At 41.1% G+C, this 11,828-nt stretch overlaps 1 protein-coding gene across 1 annotated transcript in view; it reads left to right on the forward strand.

The window, feature by feature from the left end:
* LOC139276164 (zinc finger protein 654-like) overlaps nucleotides 1-11,828 on the forward strand; it is a 66,808-nt gene that overhangs the window by 46,189 nt on the left and 8,791 nt on the right. The window contains exons 6-8 of the mRNA XM_070893724.1: nucleotides 614-750; nucleotides 2,858-2,999; nucleotides 5,061-7,524. Of these exons, the coding sequence (XP_070749825.1) occupies nucleotides 614-750; nucleotides 2,858-2,999; nucleotides 5,061-7,523 (2,742 nt within the window). The 3' untranslated portion in view covers nucleotide 7,524. The remainder of the gene's footprint in view (nucleotides 1-613; nucleotides 751-2,857; nucleotides 3,000-5,060; nucleotides 7,525-11,828) is intronic.

An 11,828-nucleotide genomic window follows, 5' to 3' on the forward strand; every position in this document is an offset into this window, starting at 1 on the left:
TGGAAAAATCACCAGTAACATTAGCCCAACCTATTAACATTAATGAAACTTTATTAGTGATGTGCTTCAGCACTTCTCAGATCCTCCGTCTTTTGTGGTAAATGTTATTTTTAAAATTTGGGACCTGACAGTTATGTGCAGAATGCTTCTGCACAGCTTCCGGTTCATTGGCAGGAGTCACTTCGTACTCTAAATGTGGTCTGACTAGTGCATTCTAAAGCCTCCTGAACTTTTATGGACATGTACTGACTGTGACCCAATATTCCATTTACTTTTTTTAAATTGTCTATCAGTGTGTGGGCATGGTAGTGTAGTGATTATGTTATTGGACTAGTAATCCAAAGACCTGGACGATTAATCCAGAGAACAGTTCAAATCCCACCATGAATTTGAATTCAGTTTCATTAATCGGGAAGTAAAAGCTATCAGTAAAAGTGACCATGAAATGAACGAGAACAGAAATACAGTGATTTTCACATTTAAAGGAAAGGTGAACCTGAAGCTAGCAATAGTATTTTTCTTGGATATTTCATGGATGCTGTCAAGCTTTTGCAAAGTGTCGAAGCAAGAAGAATTTTCTTTGACTTTCTCCATTTATTTTCTTGTATGACAGATTGCCAAAATTGACTGCCTGGAAGCCCTTGATGTTATTTGCAGATTAGATTCAGAAGGCCAGGTGAAATTGTCTTGGATTCTGTGTGTGGCATTCCTTACTCAGCAACTAAAAAATGGAGACATGTATTGTACTAGGTAAATATTTGACTTTTTTTGAGGTTGTGGTCATTTATTTTGAGGATAGAATCTTCTGGTGCTGCTTGAACAATAATTTGAAAATGATGTACCAGATATTAAACAAATTTTACAAGAATTGCCTTGTATAAAAATATTTTATAATGTGCATGATTTACATCCTTTTTCCCTTACCCTAAACGTGTATAAATCATACAACCTATCTTAAAATTGCAATTAAACTTCCCTCAAGTAACTCATTGTGTTCTGTGCTTATTAGTTGCTGGGTTCCATTTTTTAAATTCCGTTGTTTAATCGTTCTGAAAAATATGTAACTGTTGAGGTGAGTTAGGTGAGTGTTTTGGGTAGTGGAGAAAACCTGCTTTATACTGCAAAGTGCTACAGGTGTTACATTTTATTACTTTTGACTTTGGTTTTGAATAGCTAAAGTTTTTTTTAATTAAAATGTATTCATGGAGAACAATTAATTACAAAGGATTGTATGAATCTTTCTTGTGCCTAGGATAAGCAAAAATATTGGAGTAGAAATTTCGACGTCCCAGGCCCGTACGAAGTTTCTACGGACCCATGAAGGCATCAGAAAAGCCGGTTTTCAGCACGCAATGCGCATTCGCTGAAAACCGGCTTTTCCGATCTGTCAAGCTGGAGCTTGGTAGATCCTAGACAGATCGGGAGCGAGGACATTTGTACGGGTAAGATTGCGGGATTTAAACACATCTTACCCGGCAAATGTCCTCAAAAATTCTTGCGCCTGAAAAATCTGCCGCAGAGCCTATTTTTACAAGCGCAAGTATTTTAAAACACACAAACACAATAAAATAAACACATTTTATTGTTAAAAACTCTGCCCACTAAGGTAAGTTTATTTTTAACCCGAATTACAAAACTTAAAAAAAAATTGGAAATATATTGTGTTTTTCTAAGGCATTTATTAACTTTAATTTCAATTAATTTTAATTGAGGTCTGTTTTTTATTTTTTTATTAGTGTTTGTTTTTTTTTTCCCCATTAATAGCACTGAGAACTCGTAGTTACATGAGTCTTAGTGCTATTAATGGGAACCTGTGAATTACCTACCCGATTGGCTGAGCAGTCATACGTGACTGCATCTTCTGCGTCGGAACCCTCTAGGCGGGCGCGCGCTTCGCAGCGTGGTTGGAGAAGGCCTCCCCATTGGAATTCAAGATGCCTCTGAGACCACCAGGTACTTTCGTAAAAAACCTCCAGCGAGGAGGCAGTTGTCCGCGGGAAGATCCCCAGAGGGATTTCTGCCCCATTGACACGGATGTAAGCACTCTTAAGGATCTGGTCTGATTTTTTTTTTTTAAACTCTGGCCTCCTTGATTTGTTTTCCCCACTATGACTAGAACACAGTTGCTCTGTTCAAAATGAATTTACTAAAGTTAGTCCAATGAAGTAAGTTGTGGACTAAATAATTTGATCGTCATTCTTAAAGACACTGCAGTCTATTGTTTCTTAACTTCATTGGTTTGCAAAGTGTTAGCAACATTGCATTTAAATGTGTACGGAGACTAGCAGTCATCATAGGCAGCCCCTCGTATTGAGGATGACTTGCTTCCATGCCAAACAGGGATGAGTTCACAGGTGTTTCATTGAAGGACCTAATATTCCAGGTCCTGAACTACATGTTGAAGGGTGGAAGATGCGTGTGCATGGATATTTTTAACATGTGGTGGCTGTTGCACACCAGCCACCATACAGGCTTGACCGAGCTAGGTCTTGGTCTAGTGGCAAGGATTAACCAAGACGACTGGATACCAGCTCAGCTGCACAGACCTAGTGCGCACACATGTTGCAATGTGAGCTGGTCCTGGGCCCTCGCCTCTCCTGGGCCTGGCAGTTGGATTAGATGCAAAGGTAACACGTTTACAAAACACATTGTATTTGTAGGATTTTTTTTTTTAAATCTGCTTCTTGGCAGTTTCATCTCTCTGAAGTAAATTGCTTGGTGCAACTGCTAAACCAGACTAGTCCCAACTAAATACCACACCACTTCATTTGACGTAAGCATCTAATTATCCTACAGTGATTCCTAGGATAGCTCTGATTATAGCACACTGATGTCAACTCATTTTAATTTTATTTAGGGAGCTGATACTGGTGTGGAGCAAGCTGCAGCTGAAACTTGACGCATCTAAGCAACACTTTCTGGAGAAGTGTCATCACCTTTTATTAACATCCAGAAATGTCAACCATATCTTCCTCTTTATCAGGGTTATCCAGAATGAGGTAAGTAACCATGCCGTTGTGCATGTAGATGACGTATTCCATTTCCTATACTTCTCATAGTTATTCTCAAACTTTTAACGCCCATTATTTCCAAGTGAATAGGGTTGTATGTATGAATAGGAGTCCATGTATGTCGATCATTAAAATGTAATGGATAGGTACAAACCACAATCAAAAAGGCTAATGAATGCTGGGCTTTCTAGCCAGAGGACTAGATTATAAGAGGGGTAGAAGTTATGCTACAGCTATACAAAGCCCTAGTCAGACCACACTTGGAGTTCTGGCACCACATCCTAGTATTGCCCTTAGAGGGAGTGCAGCGTAGATTTACCAGAATGATACCTAGATTCCAAGGGTTAAATTACGAGGAGAGATTACACAAACTAGGGCTGTCTTCCCTGGAATATAGAAGGTTAAGGGTTAATTTAATCGAAGTTTTCAAGATATTAAGGGGACCTGATAGGGTAGATAGAGAGGAACCATTTCCACTGGTTGGAGAATCCAGGATTAGGGGGCATAGCCTAAAAATTAAAGCCAGATCTTTCAGGAGTGAAGTTAGGAAACACATTTACACGCAAAGGGTGGCCAAAGTTTGGAGTTCTCTTCCGCAAATGATTGTTGATGCTAGGTCAGTTGTTAATTTTAAATCTGAGCTTGATGGATTTTTGTTAAACAAAGGTACTAAGGAGTATGGGGCAGTGGTGGGTATATATAGTTAGGTTACCGATCTAATTAGCCGTGATCTAATTGAAGCCTGAGTAGGCTTGAGGGGCTAAATGGCCTACTCTAGAAACTGGACTGGGCCAGCCACACATATTGTGGCTGCAAGAGCAGGTCAGAGGTTGGCTAATCTGTGGCAAGTGTCTCATCTCCTGACTTCCCAAAGTCTTTCCATCATCTGCAAGTCAGGAGTGTGATGGAATACTCTCCACTTGCCTGGATGAATGCAGCTCCGACAGCAGCCTGCTTGATTGGCACCCCATCCACCACCTTAAATATCCACTCCCTCAAACATCCACTCCCTCCATCACAGGCTCACCGTGGCTGCAGTGTATCCTATCTGCAAGATGCACTGCAATAACTCACCAAGGCTTCTTCAACAGCACCTCCCAAATCCGCGAACTCTACCACCTGGAAGGACAAGGGCAGCAGGCGCATGGGAACACTATCACTTCCAAGTTCATTTCAAATCACGCACCATTCTAACTTGGAAATACATCTCTGTTCCTTCATCATCGCTGTTTCAAAATCCTGGAACTCCCTCCCTAACAGCACTGTGGGACTGCAGTGGTTCAAGAAGGTGGCTCACCTTCTCAAGGGCAATTGGGGATGGGCAATAAATGCTGGCTTTGCCAGTGACTCCCATATCTCAGGAACGAATTTAAATAAAACTTGTGCTCCTATATTCCTATTCATTTAGAGTTTTAGAGATTTCTATTTTGTGTTTTTTTGACCAGAGGGGCAGCAAGACTGTATTCACTGCCTGTGGGTACCAGTGATAACTTGCCATTCCATAACCTGAAATGTACTATCCATTGCATGCTACTTGTGTTGTTTCCAACTTTAGCCCATTTTACTTTATTACTTGCACGTTAATGCATTTTTAAAAAAATTATTCAACTTTTAACCTAAATGTCTTTTGTGGAAATTTTGTGATTGTTCATGTTTCAAGCATTGTTTTTTATTGGAGGACCAACTAGGTATTTGCCAATTGTGCATTTTTTTTAAAACATTGAATATTCTGGTTTGTTTGTACATGTGTATAATATTTTGCTGGTGACCATGCATTGTTAGGTTATGTCACTGATGGGGCGGTGGGGAGCATACACAATCATGCCATTCTGCCACTCCCTCGCCCCACAAAAATATTTTTCTATGGTTTATTTAGCATTGATCCTGATTCTAAATCTATTATTTTTATACAGAGATGCAAATCAATAATTTCATTGTGGCTTTACAGAGACATGTCAGTGTTAACTATGTATTTTAGCTACTTACTGTATTAGTTTTTTTTCTCCAGTTTGTAATGCAAAAACTTAACTTTAATATGTAATGTTGTAGGTTGGAGCTGAAGGCTTGCAATTCTGCGTGGAACTCTGTGCACGTGCCCTCCGGATAGATTACCAAGATGAACCAAATATTAAAACTTTAGTGTGTAAAACGCTCTCCTATCTGCTGCCAAATGATTTGGATTTCTGTAGAGCATGCACTATTACAGTTTTTTTCTCTGAGTGCACATCAGAATCTTTTCAGGCAGTTGAAAATCTGTACAGTCAGCCAGATCAACTGTACACTGAAGATACTAGCTCCGTTCCAAGTTTCCTTCGCTGCGAGCTGCTACTTGTTTTAAAAACCACCTGGCCTTTTGATCCAGAATTTTGGGACTGGCGGATTTTGAAGAAAAACTGCCTTGCTCTAATGCGTGGCAAAGTGGCCTTAATTAATGCTCGTGGACGTGGTCTAATTGCAAAGCTCGGAGATAGCTTGTCAGCTAATGACATGACTAAAACCAAGACTAAGGAAAAGCCTGCTAAAACATTGCAGCTAAGCCCAGGTACATCCAAGGCAGATGGCCACATTGCCCCAATGCATCGCTGTGTGTTGTGTAAAAAGGAGTTCCTTGGTGGGCACATTGTACGCCATGCACAGGTTCATCAGCAAAAAGGTGCCTTTTCTTGCCTGATATGTGCAAGAAAGTTCAGATTGAGGGGACAAATGCTGAAGCATTTAAAGACTCACGTGAGGAAGTTTCAAAAGCAAGAACTTACTGCTCGCACACATACTCAAGAATCTTCCAGTGTTACTGATCATTTGCAGGACACCTGTACTCTTACAAATGGAATTCTTGATGATGATGAAAAAGCATCAACTACTTCAAAATCTGCTCCTGTAAATGAACAGAATAACTGTAGAAAGTTAGCAGATGAAGATATTAAAGTTAGTGTTGATGTTCCAATTGAGCCACACTGCTCAGCTAGTCTGGATGGAGCACTGAACAAACATTTGAAAACTCAGGAAGATACTAACAAAGATGTTGCTCCTCAAGCAGATGATGATAATGATATTATAGTTGATCAAGTGGTAAAAGAAGAGTCTGCTTCAGATGCAGCTACTGTTCCGACCAAAAAGAAAATCAAAAACTGTCTTACTAAAAAAGGTTCGACAGGTCACAAAAATAATGGAGCTCTATGCGGACAAGAACAGGTGCAAGATGATTCTGTTTCAAATGAAAAAACAGGAAGTGACCGCGAAAGTGAAGGTTTCCTTTCTTGTCCAGGCCATGGTTGTTCAAAGGTCTTCACTAAGATACAGTTTCTGACTAAGCATGCAAGGAAATTTCACTCCTCTGATGAAAATGTGCAAGATTACCTAATGAAATGGTATAAGGGCAAATGCCGTTACTGCCAAAGAAAATTCACATATTCCCAGCATTTAATTGACCACCTAAAAAGGCATGTGTATCCTAAGATGTACTTCTGTTTACAATGCGACTGTGGCCAGCGGTTTAAATCTCCTTCAGAACTTGTAACTCATAACAAGAGTCATGAAGCTTTTCAAGCAAAGTGCAGTTTTCATGACTGTGACAAATTGTTTGATAGACTCGACGTGCTTTATGAGCATGAGGCACAGCATTACTTAAATAAAAAAGCTATCCGGTTCACTGATTGTGATAAAAGAAAGTTCCAGACGAGCAAAGTACTAAGCCACCGAGTAAAGACAAGAGAAGATAAACGCTTAAAAAATGAACAGAATGCTGTGGAATTGCCAGTTCCATCGTGGAAGTCACGAAAAGAGTTTTCAGAACCAAAGACCTACCTTCACAGTATGGCCAGCAAGCAAAGTGGTACTCAAAATGGAAATGGCCCATTAAGTGATGCTCCACATGTCTCTATTGAATCCGATCAGAAAACCTTGACTGTTGAATCAGGCAGCATAAACTATTGTATTAATAATGAACAAATAGTAAATGGACACAGTAAACTGAATGAGACTTCAAGTGATTCAAATATAAATCCAATTTACTCAGGTGATGTGTCAAAAGATGGCATTGCTGATTCCGATAAGACTAGTCTTTCAACAGATGCTTCAAGATCAGAGTCGACATCAGTGTTGCAGAACAGTGTTCCAAAAGATGTTTTAAGGGAAGAGGCCACAGCAGTGTCACAGAATAGCAGTGGTCTACCACAGCAAAGTAAGGTTCCTTCAGCTTTGCAGTCATCCTCTAACCAAGAAAAGAGTAGTAGCAGGGGAGAACATAAGGGCTGTGGCAGACAACAAAAGTACTACAGGCCACAGCCACCAAGCTACCTGGATGAGCGATATATCAGTATGCCAAAACGAAGGAAGCTAACCACCGATTCAAATCAGCCTCCCAGTTCACATGAGAATGCAGTTAATGTGAAAAACGAGCGACACATATGTCGGAAATGTTTCATGATCTTCAACAGCATTGGAGCATTAGAGGGACACAACTCCCAGAAAAATTGTAGACCACTCTTTGTTTTGGAATCAGATAGTGACTAGGGTAAGTGACACAATTTAAACTAAGTTCTCAGTGTAAATGGGTAACTTGGTTAAGCACAATCCATAGCTTTGCATTTTGTTTGAAATGGCTGCTTTAACTAAGCTGATGGTTTTAGTAGCAAAATAATTAGCAGTTTGAGCACTTTATGAAATGCCCGATTGAAAAATTCTTGGAAAGGGCTTTAAAAAATGACATTGCAGAGGTTTATACAGGTAACAAACCCAAATGCTCCAGTGCATGTGGCATAAAAAGACAGAAATCCCAAATTCCTTGAATCCCACTTATGCAGAAATTGCAATAGTTGCCACATTATCCTTGCTGACAGGAACTTGTTCTGAAATTTCCTGCAGAATTCATTTGCCTGAGATGCAACATAAAAACTGTTGTAAAGCAAGTGCAAATGCAGTGTTACCAATGAGGGTCATAGAAACATAGAAATTTACAGTGCAGGAGGAGGCCATTTCGGCCCATCGTGTCCATGCCGGCTGACAAAGAGCTGCACACACCTTGGTCAGCAGCCCTAAAGGTTACATATAAACCTATGAACAACAACTGAAAGGCAAAGAGCACCCAACCCAACCAGTCCACCTCACACAACTGCGACACCCCTTATACTGAAAACGTTCTACACTCCACCCCAACTGGAGCCATGTGATCTCCTGACGGAGAGACAAAAACCAGATTAAAAACCTAAGCTAATTAAGAAACATAGAAAATAGGAGCAGTAGTAGGCCATTCGGCCCTTCGAGTGCACCGTTATTCAGTATGATCGTGGCTGATCCTCTATCTCAACACCATATTCCCACCTTTTCCCTCATATCCCTTGATGCCTTTTGTTTCTAGAAATCTATATCTCCCTCTTATATATTCAATGACTTGGCCTCCACAGCCTTCTATGGTAGAGAATTCCACAGGTTCACCACCCTCTGAGTGAAAAAATGTCTCCTCATCTCGGTCTTAAATTTCCTACCCCGTATCCTAAGACTGTGACCCCTTGTTCTAGACTTCCCAGCCAGGGGAAACATCCAGTCTATCCAACCCAGTCAGAATTTTACACATTTCAATGAGATCCCCTCTCATTCTTCTAAACTCTAATGAATACAGGCCTAGTCGACCTAATCTCTCCTCATACGCCAGTCCTGCCATCCCAGGAATCAGTCTGGTGAACCTTCGCTGCATTCCCTCTATGGCAAGTATATCGTTTCTTTGGTAAGGAGACCAAAACTGCAAACAATACTCCAGGTGCGGTCTCACCAAGACCCTGTATTAACTGTAGTAAGACATCCTTGCTCCTGTACTCAAATCCTCTTGCAATGAAGGCCAACATACCATTTGCCTTCCTAACTGCTTGCTGCACCTGCATATTTGCTTTCAATGACTGGTGTACAGGTCCCTCTGTACATCGACACTTCCCAAGTCATCACCATTTAAATAATACTTTGTCCTTATGTTTTTCCTACCAAAGTGGATAACTTCACATTTATCCACGTTATACTGCATCTGCCATGTTTTTGCCCACTCATTCAACCTATCTAAATCGCCTTGCAGCGTCTTTGCATCCTCCTCACAACTCACAATCCCACCTAGTTTTGTGTCATCAGCAAACTTGGAAATATTACATTTGGTTCCCTCATCCAAATCATTTATTTTTTTATATATATATAGTAAATAGCTGGGGCCTAAGCACTGATCCCTGTGGTACCCCACTAGTCATTGCCCACCATCCCAAAAAAGACCCGTTTATTCCTACTCTCTGTTTCCTGTCAGTTAACCAATTTTCAATCCATGCCAATACATTACCCCCAATCCTATGTGCATTAATTTTGCACACTAACCTCTTATGTGGGACTTTATCCCCTATTTAGGGAGAACAAATTTGGGAAAATTCCTCTCCGACCCATCCAGGTGATCGAAACTAATCCAGGAGATCACCCTGGCCATATTAGATTTCCTGCAGTACCTACCATTATATCTGCGCCGTCCAACAAAAGGTCATTCAGTCTAATCCCAATTACCAGCTCTAGGTCCGTAACCCTGCAGGTTACGGCACTTTAAGTCCAACCATCCAACCATATCTTAAAAGTGGTGAGGGTTTCTGCATCCACCACTCTTCCAGGCAGCGAGTTCCAGATCCCCACAACCCTCTGTGTAAAGAAGCCCACCCCCCCCCTCAAATCCCCTCTGAACCTTCCACCAACCACCTTAAAACTATGCCCCCTCGTAATAGACCCCTTCACCAATGGAAATAGACCCTTACTATCCACTGTGTCCAGGCCTCTCAATATTTTGTACACCTCAATGAGGTGTCTCAACCTCCTCTGTTCCAATGAGAACAAATCCAGCCTATCCAATCTGTCCTCATAACTAAGATTCTCCATTCTAGGCAGCATTCTAGTAAATCTCCTCTGCACCCTCTCTAGTGCAATCACGTCCTTCTTATAATGTGGCGACCAGAACTGCACGCAGTACTCCAGCTGTGGCCTAACTAAAGTATTATACGATTTAAGCATAACCTTCCCTGTGCCTCGGCCAATAAAGGCAAGCATTGCGTATACCTTCTTAACCACCTTAGCCACCTGCTACTTTCAGGGATCTGTGGACAAGTACTCCAAGGTCTCTTTGTTCATCTACACTATTAAGTGGCCTACTGCTTAATGTGTATACCCTTTCCTTATTAGCCCTCCCAAAGTGCATCACCTCACACTTCTCTGAATTAAATTCCATTTACCACTGCTCTGCCTACCTGACCAGTAGATTGATATCCTCCTGCAGTCCATGACTTTCCTCTTCATTATCAACCACCCAGCCAATTTTAGTGTCGTCTGCAAACTTCTTAATCATACTCCCTATATTCAAATCTAAATTGTTGATATATACCACGAAAAGCAAGGGACCCAGTACTGAGCCCTGCGGAACCCCACTGGAAACATCCTTCCAATCACAAAAACATCCATCAATCATTTGCTTCCTACCTCCAAGCCAATTTTGGATCCAACTTGCCACTTTGCCCTGGAATCCCATGGGCTTTAACCTTCATGACCAGTCTACCATCTGGGACTTATCAAAAGCTTTGTTAAAGTCCATATATACTACATCATATGCACTACCCTCATTGAACCTCTTGGTTACCTCCTCAAAAAATTCAATCAGATTAGTCAAACACGATCTTCCCTTAACAAATCCGTGCTAACTGTCCCTAATTAATCCTTGCCTTTCCAAATGTAGATTTGTCCTGTCTTTCAGGATTTTTTCCAATAATTTTCTCACCACTGAGGCTAGGCTGACAGGCCTGTGATTACTTGGCCTATCCCTTTCTCCCTTCTTAAACAAGGGTACTACATTAGCAGTCCTCCAAACCCCCAGCACCATGCCCAGATCCAAAGAAGACTGGAAAATGATGATCAAGGCCTCTGCTATTTCCTCTCTTACTTCGCTCAACAGCCTGGGATGCATTTCATCCGGGCCTGGGGACTTATCTACTTTCAAAGCTGCTAAACCCCTTAATACCTCCTCTCTCAATGTTTATTTCATCCAGAATTTCACACTCCTCCTCAATAGCAGTATCTGCATTGCCCCTTTCCTTTGTGAAAACAGATGCAAAGTATTTGTTCAGAACCTTACCAACATCTTCCGCCTCCACAAAGGTTACCCTCATGGTCTCTAATAGGTCCTACACTTTCTTTAGTTACCCTCTTACTCTTAATATATTTATAGAACATCTTGGGGTTTTCCTTAATTTTACTAGCCAAGAATTTCTCGTGCTCTCTCTTAGCATTCCTAATATCCTTTTTAATTTTGCCTCTTTCTATATTCCTCAAGATTCTACAATATTTAGCCATTGGTATATGACATAAGCATCCTTTTTTTTTCTTAATCCTCCCCTGTAAGTCCCTAGACATCCAGGGGGCTCGAGTTATTATTCCCAACCTTTTTTCTTTAAGGGCACAAGTGCACTTCTGTCTTCTGCCATGGCGCTTCACTCTTGGTGGTATCTGCTGCTGCTGCTCTATTATTATACAGACGGGTATGTCCATTGGGAGGGGCATTCCTTCTGCTTGGTACTGCTGAACAATTGGGGCGGGAGGTGCGGGGGCCAGTGTGGAGGTAGAGGTCCAAAAAGTTTTGGGTATACCAAAACTGATGGTAGTTTGCTGAAGTACAATGCAGTCGGCAATTTTTTAAAAATCACATAGAACATGGTATCAAATTCCAGAAATCTCAGTTTCGCGATATCAAGTGACTTCGGCCCATGCTACTGATGACTTTTATGTATAAGTGCAGAAAAGTTGCCGAACATTCTGGGC

The sequence above is a fragment of the Pristiophorus japonicus genome, chromosome 11, assembly GCF_044704955.1.
Source record: "Pristiophorus japonicus isolate sPriJap1 chromosome 11, sPriJap1.hap1, whole genome shotgun sequence".
In the NCBI taxonomy this organism is placed as follows: Eukaryota; Metazoa; Chordata; class Chondrichthyes; family Pristiophoridae; genus Pristiophorus; species Pristiophorus japonicus.